Source organism: Pteropus alecto, unplaced genomic scaffold (genome assembly GCF_000325575.1).
Source record: "Pteropus alecto unplaced genomic scaffold, ASM32557v1 scaffold45, whole genome shotgun sequence".
Taxonomy (NCBI): domain Eukaryota; kingdom Metazoa; phylum Chordata; class Mammalia; order Chiroptera; family Pteropodidae; genus Pteropus; species Pteropus alecto.
This window is the reverse complement of record NW_006442491.1, coordinates 23,910,968-23,932,018: the sequence shown is the minus strand read 5'-3', so window position 1 is coordinate 23,932,018 and position 21,051 is coordinate 23,910,968. Positions and strand designations below refer to the sequence as shown.

At 47.5% G+C, this 21,051-nt stretch overlaps 1 protein-coding gene across 1 annotated transcript in view; it reads right to left on the bottom strand.

The window, feature by feature from the left end:
* ARHGAP40 (Rho GTPase activating protein 40) overlaps positions 1-14,211 on the bottom strand; it is a 34,482-nt gene extending 20,271 nt beyond the window's left edge. Inside the window, exon 1 of the mRNA XM_025039983.1 lies at positions 14,066-14,211. Coding sequence (XP_024895751.1) covers positions 14,066-14,211 — 146 coding nt within the window. The remainder of the gene's footprint in view (positions 1-14,065) is intronic.
* Between the last annotated feature and the right edge of the window lie 6,840 nt (positions 14,212-21,051).

The window sequence follows — 21,051 nt, the reverse complement described above, 5'->3', positions numbered from 1 at the left end:
CTTTTTTAAAAAGTCATCCATTGCTGCTTTAAAAAAAAAAAAAAAAAAGCACACATACCCCAGTCATCAGGGAAATGCAAATTAAAACTGCAATGAGATATCACCTCACATCTCTTAGAATGACTTTTATCAAAAAGACAATAGAAAACAAGTGCTGGTGAGGATGTGGAGAAAAGAAAACTCTTGTGCATCGTTGGTGAGATTGTAAACTGGTACAGCCATTATGGAAAACAGTATTAAGGTTCCTCAAAAAATTAAAAATAGATTAACCACGTGATCCAGCAACCCACTTCTGGGTATGTATCCGAAGGAATTGAAATCACTGTTTTGAAGAGATATCTGCAGCCCTGTGTTCACTGAAGCATTAGTCACAGTAGCCAAGACATAGAAACAACCGAAATGTCCATCGTGGATGAATGGATTAAAAAAGCATGATATGTAGATATACAACAGAATATTTTTAAATCATAAAATCAGGGAAATTCTATTGTTTGTGACAACATGGATGGAACTTGAGGGCATTATAGTAAGTGAAATAAGTGAGACAGAGAAAAACAAATGCTGTGTGATGGAATCTACAAAAGCCAAATTCATAGAAACGGAGTAGATGGGTAGTTGCCAAGGGTTGGGAGGTGGGGGAAATGGGGAGATGTTGGCCAAAGGATATTGACTTTCAGTTACATGACGAATAAGTTCTGGGGATCTAATGTACAGCATGGTGACTATAGTTAAAATACTGTATTTTATACTTGAAAGTTGCTAAGAGAGACGATCTTAAATATTCTCACCACTCACACAAAATAACGATAACTATGAGAGGTGACCAATGTGTCAACTACTTTTTTATGGTAATTATCTCACAATATGTAAGTGTATCAAATCATTACACGTGTCCCTTAAACATAAACAATGTTATATATCAATTATATCTCAACAAAGCTGGGGAAAAACACAAACAATGCAAAAGAGGAAAAAAAAAAGAAAGAAAAGACCAAATATTAGATAAATGCTTACAAAAAGAATAAAGTTATCCATAAGACTTTCAGATTAAGAAGCATTCTAAGGAGGAAAAAAAAAGAGTAAATCCACAAAGAACCTATGACAATTAGGTGACTTCGTGCACTTAATAGCATAGCAAAAAATATAAGCAGGAACTGCTAGCAGTGTGAGACTGACAGAAACATTGGTTTTATCGTTTGCCATCTCCCCATATGAACCTGGCTTTCCAGTTACGAGTGTGCAAGTTCTCCAGTCTCTCTCAGTCCTCCATGTCTTTGCAAAATTTGCCCTTTCTACAAAGGCTGGGCTTCCCCAACCCTGGCCACCACATCCCTTTTACATGTGATCTGGTCCACGCTTGTTGCTCGGAGACGATCTTAAAATGAGAGCCTGGTGAGGTAAGGAAAAGCAAGTCTCAATGCCAGGCACATTGCAGGAGGCCGTCAGCACTGAGGGACAAGGGAAGGGTAAAGGGACATCACAACGTCACAAGTGAGCGGAGCACGGGGCCGGTGGACATCGCGGCTGCCTTCCCAACATCCTTTCCACTCACTCCCCATTGCGTAGCAGCCATGACCGTACCCCAGCCTAGTCACAGAAATGGGTTCAGGTCAGTTTGGATTAAGAACCTTTGTGTGCATGCCTGCTGCTGGGTCTGGCGTTTCTTTTGGGGTGTTCTAAGATTGACGGTAATGATGTTTGTACAACTCTGTGAATATGCCAAGTATACTGTTGGACTGTATACTTTAAATGATTGAATTATGTGGTATGCGAATGATATGTCAATAAAGATAGTATTTAAAAACAAAACACAAGAACCATTGTGTGCATCCCTCCAGCCACAGAATTGTTTCAAGGAAGGAAATGCTCAGGACTCTTGTTGGGAATTCTAGGGTACAGACAATTTGCTCTAGATGGGGTGAAAATGAGACGTCTTCAAGGAGTTGGCCGTCACGCAATGGGGATCCAGGCTCAGAACAGAGTGGATACCACACACAGCATTAAAAAGAATTTTAAACTGGGTCCTAGATGACATCACTGAGCAGTCGAATCACAAGAGGGTCCCCCACACAGCGCATTTTACTTGAAATATCCTCCTCTGGGTATATTGCTTTTTAATCCACTCCCTCTTGATAGATGCTTGGGTGTTTCCACTTGTCAATATCACATATAACCCTGCTAAATATAAGCATCCTCATATTTAGAATCTTGTTCCTCTGTGCAGAGGTAATAGTAGAAGAGAAATTGCTAGAAGTGGACTCGCCTCGTGCATGGTTTAGTGCTCTGCCAGCACCATCTTGAAATTCTTGAATCATTTTGCACGTGGCCTGCCCTGCCAGTACCTTACCGATAGACCCCGGCTTGTGTGTTTTTCCCAAGTGTCCTGCCCACACACTGAGCTCGACTCCAAGTTAAAAATGCCTCCATCGCTGAAACATACTCAAATGCGGTCAAGCAGGGCATGCAGCCTCTCCCCGGCAACAGCTTGGCCAGGCACATCTCACTGAGCAGAAACTCAACTGGAGACGATTCCCATTTAATTATAAAATTGGCTGTTCCGCTCTATTTATGCTTTTAGAGAAAACTGCTAGTCAGTGTGCCTCCTGCAAATCTGTCGTTACCCCATGCTGGTGCACAGCTCGGTTTCCTTAGTGGCTTTGTAATTCGCTTGGAAATTACCGGCATCTGTGTGTTTTCGTGACAATTTGAAAACCACGCAGTGAGCGAACCCAAACAAAAGTTATTAACTGTGTCACCACTTGGACACAGCTAAGCAGTGAAAGGGGAACAATCGTTGCTTTAGGTGAACTTTTTGAGACAGGGGCACAAGAAAGAACAGAAACGAAATAAAACCCCAGCCATTCTAAAGCTGTTATTGTTCCAAGATCACGTTTTGTGGTGTAGCAACGAGTCCCCCATTTAGCCAGACAGCGGGCGCTCCGCACAGCCGCACATTTGTTCTGAGCGTCACACGCACAGCCCATTTTTTTGTTTCGTTTTGTTTTTAACATTTTGATGTATAGTATATGCAAAACAGTGCACCGATCCTAAGTGTACAGCATGATTAATTGTCCCCGGTCGTAATTTTCTTTTTAGGCATTTACTAAGCACTTACTACATGCCCACTAAGCACTAGATAACCAGATGAATAAGTTTAGAACTTGGGCTCCAGTGTCAGACGGGTCAGACTTTGAATCCAAGGTCTGTCGTTTATGAAGAGTGAGGTAACGTTGGGGAGCCCGTGAGCCAGACCAGCCTTGGTTTCCTCATCTTCACGTGGGGACGACCTGAGGCAGTGTGGTTAGGAGCTACTTTATTCAGTCAGCAAATGTTCGTTGAGCCCCTACTACAGCTAGTTACTAGAAAGCTAGTATACACACGAGGTGCTGGAACAGGAAGTCCTCAGTAAATGTTACCTCGAAAAATACATGTTGCTTCTGGGTGCTTCGCACTTGAGATTCAGACGGGACAAGTGACGTGCCTGAGACTGCCTGGCCAGTGAACAGCCCCAGCTCCTGTCTTACAGCAAGTGGCCACAGGCTTACGAGCCCAGCATGTGGATGACGCACACCACTGGGCCAGATGGCTGCAGTGGCCCTCACAGCTGCTCAGAGCTTCCCCGACCGCAAAGCCCTTCTCTACACACATGCACGCACACACGCACGCACGCACGCACGCACACGCACGAGCTAGTTCTCCCTCCAGGTGACCTGTAGGAGGCAGTGCCCTAGACATCCAGGCTCTCTAAGCCTCCTATTCACTCTTCATGTGACTGTGGACGTGTCCTTTTCTCTCTCTGGGCCTCGGTTTCCATCACCTTAAAATGGGAAAACAGATGTAGGGATGAGTGCTCTGCAAGATGATCTTGAGCAAGACCCTTGCCATGGGGTCCCAGCAGGCCCCAGGAACCAGATGATGAGCGACAGCAGCAGCCGGAGGGCAGAGCCGAAGAAACTCACGCCAGGCTGAGAGTCTGCTTAACGAGGCCAAAAGCCAGAGTGACCGAGGGACCAAGAATGTGACGAGGGACCAAGAATGTGACACTTCAGGACAGGCTGTGGAGGCGTGGCCGGGCCTCCTCTCCAGCTCGGCCTGGCCAAGGTTTCCCCCCAGAGTGGCTCTTGATTCCTCTCTGAATGCCTGTCCTTGCTGTAGCCTCCCTGACTGATCACAGAAAAAGGCAGCGACTATTTGCAGAGCATTCCTGAGTTCGACACAGGCTGAGTTCCATTCGTGCCTGAGCATCTTGACTGAGAGGTTTCACCTCCCTGAGCCTCCATTTCCTATGCAAACTGGGGGCTAATCAGAGCTACTCTCACTGTGAGTATCATGAGCAATGTAAATAAGGTGTTTGGCAAAATATCTGGCCTATGTTAGATGCACAAGAAATAGGAACTGCTGGAATAATAATTATTATTACTCTCCTCATTGTGAATGTTTGAGGCCACAATGAGTTAAGAAGGCTGTAGTCACAAGCACAGGCCATGTGGCCATAGTGACAAAGGGACCCCAATGCAGGCCCTGGAGTATGACAACCAGCACCCATTAACACTGACCATGTGCAAAGCCCTTCTCCGAACACAGCACCAGGGTCCTGAACCTGAGCACCAGTGACATTTCAGGTCAGGTCATTCTTTGTCCTGGGGGCCGGGGGGCTGTCTTGTGCATTGTAGGACGTCTACCGGCATCCCTGACCTCCACCTACTGGACAGTAAAAGCATCCCCGTCTCCATTGCCAAATGCCCCCTGAGGGGCAAAATCACCCCTGTTGAGTACACTGCTTTACGTGGATTAACTCATATAATCCTCATGAGTTTCCATTACTATCATCTTGTTTACAGATGAGAAAACAGAGGCACACAGAAATTAAAAAACTTGTCCAAGGTTACCTGGCTAGTAAATGGCAAGACTGGACTTTGAACCCAGGACATCTGGCCCCACAGCCCACATTCTCGACTACTATGAGGTAAGATCCTTGTGCGAATTTTCTCCCCCGTTGACCAGAGACAGCACATGGTTCAGGAGAGAAAACCACCAGCCTGGACTTGGCCCCGGGTCTGCCTCTTATCAGCTAAGCTTCCTCTCCCTATCATGAGCCACAGGCTTCCCTGATTCTTGAAGATCCTCCCTTCTCAGAATTACTAGTGGATAATGATCTACTGTGACAGATCGAGGTAATTCCCCAATGGGACATGCTGGAGGAGCTACGCTGTTGTGGAAATGCCAAGCTTTACTTGGCTAAAGGGCAGGTAAGGAGCTGGGGATGACGAGGAAGGAGGGACAGAGGGGGACAAGTTGATTGCCAGAGGTGACCGCCACGGGAGGGATGGTGAATGGTGTGCGACGTGACGCCGTCTTTTGTCTCCTCCCCAAATATCCAGGCAATCAACACTGCCAGCCAATGCTTTAGGGATTGCGCTGTTTTAGAGGTTATGTGATGAATTGCTGACACCAGCCTCTGGTTCAGCTTGGGACGAGGACAGTTGAATGCTGAATGCTTAAAGGAACCTGGTCACACCCAGTTACAACCATCCCTGGCTTCGAGCAGGGCACAGGCAAAGGTGCAGGAAGGGAAAAACAGGACGCCTTAGCTTTTCCAAGGTTTGGCCCCTGGGCTGCAGAAAGAGGCTTTTGGTAGGAACTCAAGAGTTATTTTTGGTCCTAGTTCTATCTTTTACAGTGTTTGAAAATGTCTTCCCAACACAAAGTCCTAAGTGTGTGGCTTGTGTTGTCCCTCTGTATTGTTAGTATGAAATAAATCAAATTATTGTTTTCAACTCATTATTCCTTTCTCCACTTAAGGCCTTTGCCATGTGACTTTGCTGTTCCTCCTGCTAGAGGCAGAGGCTACTGCGCCTCACCACCTCCATCCGCTGACTGGGCTTCGGGCACTTGATGTGCTTTGGCCAATGAAATGTTAGCAGACATGAGGCAAGCCAAGGCATGACGTGTGCCTGTGTGCTGGGACTGGCCCTCATGCACCCCGCATCACCGTGGCAGGTTATCCCTGGGTGGCTGCAGGCTGGGTCCCAGCAGGAACACACATGGCACAGACCAGAGCCCAGGGAGCAGGAGGAGCAAGTTCAGCCAGACTCACAACTTGAAATGGAGCCACCCAGCAGAGCATAGGCCAAATCAGCTAACCCTCAGCTGACCACTGCACGCATGGCATGAATAATGAGTTTTGCTTTAATAAGTGATTGCCATTGAGTTTGAGATCATTTGTTACACAGTGATAGCTGACAGAGACAGTGTATTAGTGAATAACCCAAACAGCTCAGCCAGAGGAGCAGTGGGCCCACTCTCTCCCATGCACACACGTTCCCAAATCCTAGATACACATGTTGCATGCACACTTTGTGTCCCACCCTACCTCCAACCCCCAGGTGAAATGACATCACAGGTTCTGAGTCAAATGGAGGGTGAGAATCAGGCCTCTGAAAACGGAGGCTGAAAAGCAACTCAGAGGTTGAAAGGTCATAGCCACGAGCACAAGGGTGTGTGAGGGACTGTGTAGGTCCGTACTCTCCCACGAACGTGTTCACGGCCATGCGTGTGAATGTGGGTTTCTCCTCTGCTGCTTTAGGACTTGCCAGAAGGTCTGGATTTCCCACGCCCACACAGGTACTCTCATAAAACTCAGGATATGACTATGATGCAGATGGCGCCCTATTGGATGTAACATCCTCATGCAGTTCACAAACTGAATGGACAAACTAAATGTACCCAGCAACACGGCCATCGATGAAGCGGTCCCTATGGGGATGGGGCGGGGGAGGAATGATATATAATAAAAGTCGAATCCTGTGTTTATCCCCTTGAGTATCATCTTGACTGAGCTCCTAAAATCCCTGCAAGGCCACAACTTTCCCCTTAAGAAACAAGACTCATTCGGGCGGCGTGCACGTTCTTCAGCGATGCTCACCACATCTCTTCCACATCGTAATTCCACTAGAGCTGATCTCTGGGTTGTAGAATTTTCAAGCATGACTTGTTTTGTGTTGTAGACAACAAGGATAAAAGCATTGTGAAATATAATCAATATACTTTAGCTTCTCAAATGAGGTCTGAGGCTGGGCCAGGAGACAGAGAAAGGGACAGCTGTGGGTGCTCCTTGCACTAATCCAGGTGAGCAAGAGCCAGAGATATATGAAGCACATTCTAGGTGAGGAGACCAGGCCCATGGACCAGTGGTCCTCAACCCTGCTTTTCAAACTCCCAGTGCCCAGGCAACACCCCAGACCAACTGCAGCAAAACCACCGGCAATGGGACCTGGGCATCAGTATTGTCTGAAGCTGCCCAGCTGATTGCATTGTGCAACCAGTGTTGGGGAGCTCTGCTGGGAGCATCATTATGTGTCTGGGGTGCAGAGAATCGCACAGAAGGTTTCAAGAGTGGGGCGGGAACGGATGGATTGCATCAAAATTCTCACTTGACACTTCTGGGAGAGGCAGCCTGCATTTTTGAGATGGCTGGAAGAGATTAAGGTCCTGCCCATGACCTCTGAGGTGACCTATATTCCCAGCCAGAAGATCAGGATCAGCCAATCTCCATGTGAAGTAGCAGAGTGGTCATCCCACTGGGTTTAGTACATTTCAAAAGAGACAAAAATCCTGCCCCACTCCCCACCCCTAAGTGACAGCAATTGGCTGAAGCTGAGTCGTGGCTGCCCCTTCAAATGGGCTGTGTATCCGGAGGTGTTTTGCCAGAGAGATTTTGCAGGTTTCCTAGGGAATTTGCCCTGATCCAAGGTTATAGAAACTATTTTGTCCCAGCTGGAATCATTTACTCAGATTATTTTATATGATGGGCAATGTATAGAACCGTGTTGCTCAATACAATAGCCACTGGCCATGTGTAACTATCAAGAATTTGGAATGTGGTTAGTAGGACTAAGGGACTGAATTTTTAATTTCATTTCATTTTAACCAACTTAAGTTTAAAAGTGGATGCTTGATTCAGTTGCTAGAAAACCTGGATATGTGAAAGACCTCTGTAAATTCGCCTTTGTTGCCTGAGAACTACTGAATGAGAAACTCCGGGGGGCATAGCGATCCGATCTGGGTTGTGACAAGCCTTCCAGGTGATTTTGATGCAGCTGCTGAGGGGGTGAGGCAGGTGGCTAAGGTGTGGAGAAGCCGTGTGGAAGAGTGGCTGTTGTAGGCAGAACACCTACCCCACCACCACCGAAAAAGAAAAAGATGCCCGGATCCTAATCCCCAGAATCTGTGCTTTGGAATGTGGTTAGTAGGACTGAGGGACTGAATTTTTGTGTCACAGTTATGTGACACAGCAGGGGCGATTAAGGGTGCCGATGGGATTACGGTTGCTAATCAACTGACCTTGAGATGGGGTGATTATCCTGGGTTATCTGGGTGATCCCAGTGTAATCACAAGGGTCCTTAAATGGGGAGAGGAAGGCCAAAGGTGAAAACCAGAAAAAATGTTAACATGAGGACACAGCCGGCCACTGCTGACTTTGAAGATGGAAGGGGACCACAGTCTAAGGAAGGCAGGTGGCCTCTAGGAGCTGGACGGTGGGTTCTCCCCTAGATTCTCCAGGGAGGACCACAGCCCTGCCGGCATCTTGATTTCAGTCCAGGGAGACCCATTTTGGGCTTCTGGCCTCCAGAACTCTAAGATTATAAATGTGTATTGTTTAAGACACTAAATTTGTTACAGCAGCAATATGAGACACGTAACACGGTGGCTGAGGGCCCAGTTCCCGAAGTCAGACTTTCTGGGTCTGGGCCTGTCCTCCTGATGTGTGACCATGGGAAAGCCCCCTAGTCTTCCCCCCACCCCCCGCAAAATGGGGGTGATGGTGATGATAATAGTATACACAGGGTTGTGAGGATAAAGGAAAGTCATGCACGAAAAACATTTGGCTCATCATAAGTGCTCTAACGAATGCTTAAAAGCAAAACCATTCCAACCAATGAGCAGCCTACCAACCACCTAAGATGGGGCAAACAGCCCCTAGGCAGAGAGCAGTAACCAGAGTGGGATGGGGTTGAGGAGAGAAGGCTTCCTGCAGATGGAGATGTTGGAACTCAGTTTTAAAGGAAAAGTCAGTTATCACAGCGGGGGAGGGGGGAGGATGAGACATTCAAAGCTCACAGCGAGGGAAGCAGGTTACTAAGCTGAGAAGTACAAAGCAATGTCACTTGAGCCTGCATTTGGGTTTGACAAGAACGAAGTCCAGAAGTAAGGGGTGGTGAGGAATGTTTCCTTAGGCAAAATAAATTCTGGAGGCCATAACTGGAAACACCTGAGGTTTGATTATATCAAAATGTAAAACTTCTTTATAGCAAAAACACCATAAATAAATTAATAAAACCAGGCATCAGGCTGAGAAGAAATATTTGCAACAAATGATAAAACGGTGTTTTAAATATTCCCAACAAATGATAGTGTTACTGTCTGCTCTATATAAAGAGTTCTTAGAAATCAATATGGAAAAAACTGCCCACCAAAAATCCAATAGAAAAGTAAACAGCAAGTATGAATCAACGGCCACTGAAGATAAAATGTAAATGCTCAGTACGAAAAGATGTTGAACCTCACGAGTTATTAGGAAAATGCAAATTAAAACAATGAAATATTTTCACCCATCACAGTGGCAGACACCAAAAAGATTGCTAACACCTAGGGTTGGCAAGTGTCAAGGAAAAGGCATTCGCACATTCTCTGAGCATCTGTTGGCCAACTGGGTGGAGTCAGCAATACCTAATGGGAGGGGATTTGCAGGGGTGGAGAATCCCGGAGTTAAACAAGGAGCAGCCTAAGCCCTCCGTGTAATTAGAGCCTTCTCTCTTGCTCTGCTGTGAGGCAAGAGGGGAAATAGGAAGCCCTGGCAGAAGGGACCTGCCTTTCTCGGGTGTGTAAGAATCAGTCAAATCCTCCCTGCTGGTGAGAGAATTTGCGTGCAAGGGCTTTTAGGCAAAGCCGAGGTGGCAGTTCTCTGGAGATTCCAGAAGAACTGTGATGAAATGACTGTGAATAACAGCAACGATTAGAATGACACTTATTTTGCAAATAAAGGAAAGGCTTGGAGAGGTGGTAAGTGGAGGATTTGAGACTCAGACGCAGATCTTTCTACCACTCCAAGGAGTCAGGAATTCACTTATCACATGCAAACAAGTCTGTGCTGTTGAAGTCAGCTCCCAGAGTTATGTCTGGCATGTACTGTGTACTCTCTGTGTATCCACACTATGCTAAGCCCTTCATGTGCATTCATTTCATTCCATCCGCACCACTAGCCCGTGAGGCAGGATCTATCATTTGCAACCATCTTACAGAAAAGGAAAGTGAAGCTCAGAGAGGTTAAGTAACTTCCCCGAGTCCCACAGCTGGTTAGTGGCGAAGCTGGACTTTGAGATGCGGGCCGTCCTTCTACAACTGATCTATTAAAACTGTGTGTGGGTGACCCATTCAGTGCTTGGAGTCACATAAAGAAGTGCGTGTCTGGGGGTTTAAAGGTACATCGTATCTGGAGAAATTGATCGACTTTAACCCTAATGGCAGAGACCTCAGAGTTACACATGAGCAAAACATGAAGTTAGGCAGACTTTGTAAAACTGGTTTATTCCACAAACTACCTGTCAGGTAAGTCACTTAACCCACTATTGATTAAGGGATTCTGACTGTTGAGCTAGACTCAAAATGGGTCTTCCTGCCTCTGTAGTCAGCATGTGAAAAGATGTCCAACCGCACTAATAATAAAAGAAAGGTGAGTTTAAACAAAATACAATTTGCAAAGACTAAAAAGAGCTATAATATCCAGACAAGAGAGTCAAGAACAGAAGAAAACAAAAGCCGGCACCCACGTAGGGAGCCTGTAATTGGAACGGCCGCGTGGCTACACGTTTCCAAGTTTTAAATGTAGATACTTTTGGACTCAATGATTCCTATTTGGGGAATTTATCATAAGTGCCCAAAGATATGTGTCCAAGATAATGCAGTATAATTTATAATAGCAACCCAAAAAATAAATAAATAAATGATAAAAGAAAGAAAGGAGAAAGAAAAAAGGAAAGAAGGGAGGGAGGGGGAAAGAGAGAGAGAGAGAGAGAGAGAGAGAGAGAGAGAGAGAGAGAGAACCTAAGTCTATTATAGGAAGCAAGTTAACGAAAATAGTTTAGCCATAAAATGAATATCATGTAGCCTTGAAAGAGAACAATGTAGGCTGTCCTTCTACAACTGATTTCTGTATTTCCATGAAAAGACATTATCACGTGGAAAAGGTCAAATACAAAACGCTATAGGTAGATAAGTGTTATATGCATGAATTAGATCATATTAGATTTTCCATATACATTTATGTAAATATATATTTATGAAGCATAAAATCTTGTAGGATTTATACTGAACTGCTCACAATTACTATTTTTGTGGGCTGGAGGTAGAAAGGGGAAGTGGATATCACTTGTTATTTTTTATAATTTTTTTATAGCAATCATGAATTAACAGAAAATATGTTTCTATGGAGAAGCGAGGTTGGAGGAAATCTCTACAGAGTCATCTTGGCACGATTGGGCCATTAAGGCTCAGCCCAAGGCCAACATTGCAAGATTTTAAGATTCAGTCCACATAGACCCTCACACTCCATATCCCATTCACTTCAGGGGAAATTCTATTTGATGACAACACTGACTCAAGTCCCCCTGTTCAGATCTTTCTAATCAACATTGAGTGTATCCTATTGTAGTGGATCAGTCCAAAGTCTTCCTCCTGGACCAACCTGTGGACATCCCAAGGGCTGGGAGGATCGTATTCATCCTCATGTCCCCATGCCCAACATGGGACGTCACGTACAGACAGCATTTCATTCATTGAACAACTATTTCGTGAGCACCTACAGTGCACTGGTTGCTAGAGATACACAGGTGAGCAAAAACAGATTTGGCCTGGTGTCTGGGAGCTTACAGTCCCACTGGAATTTGTTGAATAAATAAATGAGTCACAAGTGAGTGACCAGTGAGATGAACGAACTTGGAGGGTAGGGAGAACTGACCTAGTGACTTTGTGAACCGATACACAAAAGCACTGGCCCGGAGCAGACGAACCAGCCTTGTCTCAGGGAAGTGGTTTTCACATTTTTTTTTTTTTTTTTTTTTGCCATTGGAATCTCTTCTCAATAAACAAGAGAGAACAATGATATTACTGTAAACTCTTTCATAAGTTCAATTTAAAGTATTTACAGATCATGCGATTTACGTAATTTTTATGGACAACATAAGTATTTGGCTTATTAAGATCACTTCAGGTATGTGATGTCTTTTGAGTAGTTTTTCAATACTCAAAATTATAATAAAGATTAAATTCAAATAAAAGATTTACAGAACTCTGGAGTTTGAAAAACTTCTGGAAGTAAGAGTATTATTTTTGTTTGTTTTGTTTTGTTTGAAGTAAAAAAGGGAATGCAACAAAATTCATCCAGTAAGTATTGAGCACATTCAATATGTCAGGTACTCTTATGTAAACTTAATATTAATGGCCTCAGGGATCACAAGGAACCACGAGATTAAGGTCAGGGGAACAGCCATGATAAGTAGGTAGGTAGGTAGGTAGGTAGATGGATAGGTGGGTGAGTGGATGGCTGGATGGATGGATGGATAAATAGGGGATAGATGATAGATAGATCGATAGATAGATAGATAGTTAGAGATAAACAGTCATGTCTTTGGCTTATTAAGATCAATTCTCAATAAAATCACATATCCTGAGTAATTTTGGCCTGGGCCTGCCATGCATAGGAGCCCATTGAATATGCTTTGTGAATCAAATGATCTCCCCGAGCTCGCTGCCTCTTCCCTGGGCCTAGAAGTTGTTCCCGCGTCAGGGAGCTCTGTGGGCTCAGTTATTCCAGGATCAGGATTTCCTACTCCCCAAATCTGCTTTCCACATACAGGCCACGGTCGGTCCTCAGGTCCTGGGTGGAAATGAGTGGGACAAAGGGAGGTTCCCTGCTGTAGGTATGTTCTGAGCTGGAACATTTTTGGACTGTGATTGGGCAGGATCTCTCATAATTCCAATTGTTTCTTTTAAACCTGCAATTACCCTTCCAGAAATGACTTTTACCCACACAAATCCTCAAAGACGTTCATTGAAGTATTGCTTAGAATCGTTAAATATTGGAACCAGTCTAATTGTCCATTAGCTAGGACATCGATTGGTTCAAATTAACCAAAGGACATCCATAAAGCTGGATTCTGGGAGGCCATTAAAATGAACAAGTTAGATCTTTATATCACTGATGTCCATAACACTAATTAGGGGATCAAAGGACGCCTGGAAGCACACAGGTAGCATGATCCTATTTGTGTAGAACCACGTAAGTATTGGTTTATACTTGTCAAAAAATTCCCCTCAGGTATATGCTAAAATTTAAACAGTAAGTTTCGGAGAATAGGCATAGATCCTTCTGCACCGTTTAAATTTCTGTAACAATCATATTGTAATATGCTGAAATCATACATGGGGAGAAATGACTTTTTAAAACTTCTGGCCTGGCTGTCAGAGGCAGGCTGAGCAAGGAGGAGGAGGGACACAGTTGTCAGCCCAAGTGACCACACAGCCACACTGACCCAGCTGAGGCTCCATAGCTTAAGGTCCTGAATCCCAAACCCCAAATAAACCCCAGGGTCCCCCTAATACTCCCTACATCCAGGAGAAGGGGAAACAGCATATAATGAGGGTCACTCACATTTCTAAGAATCACCAAATCGGTGACCCTTACAGGAGGCCAGCAGCCGGAGGCCAGCAGCAGGAGGCCAGGGCAGTGTCGTATCCCAGGAAGGGTCTGGATTTGGGGTCCCACGGACCAAGGTTTGAAACACACCTCCACCACCCGGCAGTCGGTTTACTTGACCTCTCAGAGCTTCTGTTTCCTCTTCTGTAGGATGGGAAGGGAACTTTGCCTCACAGGGGTGTTATGAAGACTTAGATGACATAGACCCCTGGCACATAGTAGGCCCTCAGCTTGGTCCCCTCATTCCTCAGCCTTGGCCCTAAGACACCAATGGCCCAAACCTCTCCCATCCCCTCCTGGGACTCCCATACCTGCAGCCCAGGTCAGTCCAGCGCCAGGCACAGCGCCCCGGCTGCCTGGCGATGCGGGCCCGTGGGATCCGGGGACATGGTGAGGCCAGTGACACCGGGGCCAGCCTCTTCATCTGGGCGGCAGGGAGAAGGGCAGGCTCTGCCATGGGCTGGAACCCTCACAGCGACCAGGCCAGCCGCTGCGCTGCTGCTGCTGCTGTGGAGCTGACTCAATCGCAATTCGAGAAGGAGGAAGGCTGCTGGGCCTCTGTGGCACCTGTGGCACGCCCAGTTCCCAGACACCCCCACACCGGGACAGTTGTCCAACCTCCTCCCTGGCAGGGCTGGCTCAGCCAGGGCCACCTACAAGCAGACACACACACACACATACACACACACACACACACACACACACACACGCACCCCTGAGCCCTGCCCACCTGCCTCCACTGAGGTAAAGTAGAAATAGCACCTTTAAAAAACTGTCATCAAATACGATTTGTATTGCCATTATTATTACCTACAGACAACTGATTTTAAATAAAACTACATTAATAAAATACCTAATGTGGATGGAAAAAATAATCTATTACCCAGGGGTCTTTGCCTTGGCTTGGCCACAGCCTCTGTGCCTTTGAACAGGTCTCCCACCTTCTCTGAGCCTTGGCTTCCTCCTCTGTAAAATGGGGACGGTGACATTTGCCAGGAAACAGAAAAGCAAGCCAGCAGGAGTGTGTAGAGAGTGTGAAAAAGGCAGAGTCAGTGTGGGGAGGGAGGATGGAAGCTAAGGGAGCAGGAAATGGGAAGGGCCTCCCTGGGAACCCACACGTAGCCTGGAATGATTTTTTTGAGGGTTTGTTCCTCCTGGCTTCCCTAGCTTGTGTCCTATTTCTATATCTGTTCTGGGCCAGAAGTCTCTACACTGTTCTCTGGCTGGGACAGAATGTTGTGGTCTCCCCTGAATTGCCCTGGCCCAGCCCGCCCTAGTCTAAGGCTCTGGGTGTCAGTGACCCTCCCAGGCAGCGTATTTGCCTTTGCACCAAGAAGAGCAGCCCCACGGTGTTCCTCGAGGAGGGGCGCAGATCCACAGGAGCCCAATAACCGGAAGTCGTCCTCCTGGAGACACAGCGCCCAGGACTATGCACAGTCCTGGCATCAAAATGTGGGAAGGGGTCCACAGGACAAACGGCCCTCGGGAGCCCCAAGTCTCGGCAGGCCGTCACTGGCTCTCACATGCAGACTAAGGCTGTGCAGGTGACCGACTGTCCATGTTTCCCAAGCTTCCTCCTGAGGGGGGAACTCGGGAACCACACCACCAGAAGGCCAAGCATCGGGGGGTCCCATTGGTACACAGGATTTCCCTCTCAACATGCAAGTTGAAATAGCAGTAAAAGTGGGTAGAAAAGTACTTTGGAAGGAATGAGCGGCTTTGTGCGGAAAACGTGGTAAGTACTTAATAAAGGATGGATGGATGGATGGATGGATAGATGGATAATGAATGAATGAAGAATGGATAAATGATAGATGGATAGGTGGAAGAGTGAATATGTGAGCATGAGTGAATGAATGAAGGCATAGAATCAGTGAGCCATTAGGTGAATGGATGGATAAGTAAATGAGTGAGTGAATAAATAAATAGATGCTTGAGTGTGTCAATACATTCGTACCTGAACAGAAAATCTTGACTTTTTTTTTCCCTTGGAAGGGAGAGAGAAAGAGAGAGTAGCCTCGGCCTTTCAAGCTTCTGTAAGGAAGCACCGCCTCTCGGCTTCCTGGAGAGCCGTGTGCTGACAATGAAGTGAAGTGTGTCCACTCTCTGGGCAACATTCCTCAGCCGCAGCTGGCCCGCTCCCAGCCCTGGAGTATCGGCCGGGCCGGTTGGGTCACAACAGAGTGACTCAGACCTGGCGGCCCTGAACCCTGGCGGCCTGCCAGCACCTCCCCGGGCAGCCTGAGAGCCAGCCCACCCGCTCCCTGTCAAGAACGGTTCATGCCCCTCAGACCCAGAAAGCTCAGCTTTTCCTCCCTGCCTTTCTATCCCTCCAAGCAGGTCCCACTCCCCACTGCTGTGTTGTCATGCCCTGTGTGATGTAGTGGAGCCTCCTATAGGCCTGGGGTTGATCCTCGGTTCTGCCACTTAGGCTGTGTGACTTCATGCAAATGCCTTAACTTCTCCGAGTCCCAGCTTCCTCATCGTTTCAATGGTTGCGAGGATTCAGTGGGATAACAGGTGCCGAGCACCCAGGAGCTTTTCTTATGGATACGATTTAGGGAGCACTGTGTTCGGAGCTTTACGTGTGTTACTACATTCAGTTCTCACAAAGAGAGGGTTAGGGGATGAACTGTGTCCCGCCGGGATTATATGTGCAAGACCTGACCCCCAGAGCCTCAGAATATGACCTTCATTAGGAAACAGGGTCTTGACAGGTTATCAAGTTAAAATGCCCCCCTTAGGATGGCCCCTAATCCAGTGACCGGCCCTTAAAAAGGGGAGAAATTCGGGCCGAGATAGACACGTGCAGAGAGAAGACAATGGGACACGCAGGGAGCAGGCCCGTGAAGGTGGAGGCAGAGACTGGAGAGGCACAGCCACGAGCTGAGGAACATCTGGAGTTGCCAGAAGCTGGAGGAGGCAAGGAAGTTTTCTTCCCCTGCGGGCTGAGAGGGAGCCTGGCCTTGCCAGCACCTGGACTCTGGACTTGCAGACTCTGGAACTATGACAGGCCTTGGAGATGTGTCACGATGAGAGCTCCACAGACCATCAGATGGTTCCTGCTTCTCTGACAGTCCCTGCAGCGCCCCCATCATGCCATGGCGACTGTCCTCCCAGCTCCCTGAGCTCGGGAGACGTGTACACTTACTGTTCCAAGTTTACTTGTGTTCACTGCAAACTTCGACACCACAACCTTAAGCTGCGTTGATCCAGTCCAGGAAGAGCCAGGGACATTATATGGATCTTGAGAAACACATCTCAGTTAAGAGTCAGAAAAATAGGCTGCTTCCAGGCTGTGTGACTTTGAGCAAGTTACTTAACCTCTATGACCCTCAGTTTCCTTATCTAAAAATGGAACCATGACCCACCTCACCAGGCTGTTGTGAAGATCAAATAAGACGACATGTGGGAAGCACTTAGCACGGTGGCGGACACACGGCCGTGACTGCTATATGGGGGTGATGTCTCTCAGGGAGCCCATCACTAGAGAATCACGGCGTGTGTTTATCAGACACACATGTACACACACGCACATCTCCTGTCTAACAGGACAAAAGGCCAGGAAGGGGCCTCCAACCACACCCTCAGAGGCCCAGGGCCTCGGCCCCCCACTCAAAGCAGGAGGGCATCTCCCCATGGCCCCCACCACCATCCAGAGCTGCTTACCTGCCAGGAGCCCTGAGGAGCTGTCTCCCCTGCCATCTACCAAAGGTGCTTCTAGGAGTAGGCCCAGCCGTCCTCCGCAGAGCTTAGCTGTGCTCACTTTCCCCGTAGGGACTGAGCTCCCCCTGGAGGCTCCTCCAGAGTGCCTGGGGACTGCGGGGGTGGGTGGTGACTCCCGTGGATTTTCTAGGTCAACGCTGAGGCTGGACAATCCCTGACAGCCCTTGACCGCACGGTGGGGGACAATGGCCAGCTGAGCTGTTCCTGGGACACCACAGAGCAAGGTGGTTAGAGAAAATGCCAGACAAGCCAGGGAGAAGCTTTGGCCATAGGGAAGTTTGTTACCAAAAGTGTTTATTCAATGCCGGGAAAACACAACATTGACAAAAGCTCATCAACCGGAACAAAGCATAGGTAGAAAAAGGGGTGTGTGTGTGTGTGTGTGTGTGTGTGTGTGTGTGTGTGTTAGGGGGTGTACAGTGGGCCAAAGGCCTGGAAAATCAGGCACTTTTCTGTACACTCTCAGTGTCACCTTTTGCTAAGACAACTTGGCAATATCTGCAAAATGTAAATGCGTAAATCTTATATGCAACAATTTCTCCCTTCGGGATTTATCTCGTAGATAGAAACAGACTTGTATACAAAAGTGTAAGTTCAAGGGCGTTCGCCGCAGCCTTGTTGGTAAGAACAGAAACCTGGTCCAGCACATTCAGTGGGGCTCAGAACCCAAAGGGTGGCTCTCTCACCACACAAAGAACTCAGACCTGATCCTGGAGACATGGGGAGCCATAGAGGGCTTTAAGCAGGGGAGGGACATGTTGGATGAAGCAATCAGACTAATAGAACAGAAAGAGCAGAGCCAAGGAGACCAAAGTCTGGGAGGCCAGCTAATAATTTAGGCTCCATTCTCTCTCCTTTGGACATTTTAAATGCCTTGTGGTGGCTGGTGGGATGTGAGGTGAGAGTAAAAGGGGATGAAGGTGATACCCAGTAATACCCAGGGGGACCTGTCCCCTTCTCCAGCCCTGGGTACCTCTGGGTAGCCAGTGGGGGTGAATGGAGAGATTGGGGCTTCTTCAAAGTGCCTGCCCCAGGTCCCCGCACAACACTCCAACCCTGGAGTCACAGGGCTTAGGTTCAAATCCCAATTTGACCATTGTGAATCAGCCATTTGGTTGACTACTCTGTGCCTTGGTTTCCCCATCTGCAAAACAGGAATAACCAAAGACCTACCTCATAGAATCTTGTGATGGTTAAAAATGATAATGTGTATCAAGCACACAGAAAAGAGCTCAAGGACACAGTGAGTGCTCATTAAACACTTACTGTGGTCTTAGCATAACTAGGTATATATGGTAAGCACTCTACAGATATTTATAAAACCAATATTTGTTATTAAAATCAATCTGAAGGCTAATCAAGGAGAGGGTTTGAAATCAGCAAGATCGACCGCCCAGCCCTTTGAACAGATGGGAAGGAGGGTCAGGGGTCCCAAGGGAGTTGGGGATGGCTCAGGTTGGTGCCAGGGCTAGGCCTGGGCTCCATGGCCTATTGAATGAATGGACTTGGCCAGGCCCAGCACATTTGCCAGGAGTCTCCTGAGCATCAGAATCCCCCGCTTTCTTTATTACGGACCCACATCCTCTGGCCCAGCCCTGCCCTAGGACCGCCTCTGAGTTCCGTTGGCCAGCTACTCCCCGTGCACTGCTTATACCATCTTCACAGACTTGGGCTTGTGGGGTCGTCTGTAATGGAGAACAGCTGGGTCCTCTGGAGGCATTCGCGTGTCCATTGGTGGAGGGGATGAGGTGAGGGTCTGAGGGAAAGACCTCATTTGCCAAAATCCTCTTTTCTCCCCGGCGAGTCTCTCCCATCCGCTTCGGCCATTGCCAACGCCCAGCTGACTCCAGGAAAACCAAGCTGGGAACAAAGGGCAGGCTGGGTATAGGGACAACAATGGAATGAGAGTAAGAGAAGAACAGATACAACATGGGGGTAGGGAAGGCTCTATATAAATGGGACAGAGTTCCCAAGCAGAGTTCAAATATCTTCTTTTTTTAACCCCACTAACTGTACACAAACGAGACAGGACACATCATACGTGGGGCCCAACGTTAAAAAGTTCAAGACAGCGCCAGCAGAGCATTACACCAAGCACGAGTCTTCCAAACGTGGGACGTTGTGGGACCACACAAGTCACACCCCATGGGGCCAGCCCTGCACACAAAACTCTGAGTGCATGGGCATGTGTGTGTTTGTCTGGGGAAAGGGCCCTTCGCTGTCAAGGTCGTGACCTGGAAAGGCTAAGAATCACTGTAACTGAGGGTGAGTGAGGGTCCCTGCTTCTCGCCTCCACCTCCTTCCTCCAGACAGGCAGGGGCTCCAAGCCGTGACCCACAGTGGGCAGAGTAGGGACTTAGTGACATGTTGATAGTGCTGACTTAGCACAGGCTGTGGTGCCTCTGGGAACAGAGAGAAGTACACGTGGAGAGATGGAGGCTGGGGTGGGACTGGACGTGGGGTCGAAGAGAAAGAAAGGCATGAGGCTGACTCCAAGGTGTACGGCTCAAACGACTAGACCCATCGATGGTAGTGCTGTTCATGGAGACGGAGAAAAGCTGGCAGAAGATCATGTGTTGTGTCTTGCTCTGTTGGGCAGCGAGCGAAAGGAATGATAATAATAATAATAAAAATCCCATCCTAGCCATGAAAAGGTGTCATATAGATAATAGAACTCAGAAGAAAGATTAGAGCAAGATACACACATTGGAGGTCATTGGCATAGAGATGGCGTTTGACCCATTAGAATGGATGAGGTCTCCAAGGTGTGCAATGAGCACTGGAGCTCTGTCATTTTGGGCAAATTACTTAACTGCACTGCCACTCTGCATTCTCATTTGTAAAATGGAGGTAAAAGTCATATCCTCTTTGTAAGATTTCATAAATGAGCTTGTAGAAGGGAAATGCATAGCGCAGGTCCTGGTACCTAGTAAGCACGCAATGAGTATTAGCTATTATTACTATTATTATTACTATTATTATCATTGTCATCATGTCATTCTTTCTACAAATATCTGTTGAGCCCTCACTATGTGTCAGGCATTGCTATGGGTGCTTTGGACACATTGATCATCGAGCAGGTCAGGAGGTGATCAGTGCTTTATCTTTGACAAAAGGAGGAGAGCATAGTAAGGGGGTCATGGAGCCGGGGAGAGATGGCTATATTAGAGGGAGGTCAGGGGGACCCTGCTGGAAAAGAGAATTTGAGCAAAATCCCAGAGGTAAAGGAGTGTACTAGTGGACGTCTAGGGGAGAAGGGCTCCAGGCAGCGGGAGCAGTCAGTGCCAAGTCCCTGAGGAGAGTTGAGGGAGGTGAGGTCAAGAAGTGAAAGGTAGGAGGACATTTGCAAGAAAATTCTTCATGGCAGAGGTGGCTGGTCCTCCAACATGGCAAAAACAGGTCTCGCACACAATGGGGCAGAAGCTTCTCTGACATGGCAGAGGTGGCGAGCTCTCCAATATGGTGAAGGGAGCCGGCTCTCCACATGGCTGGCTGCCCAAGGCTGTGGGCAGGTTCTGAGGCTGCCCCCCTAACCCCACCTCTCTGAAGGGCCTCACCTGGCAGAACAGGC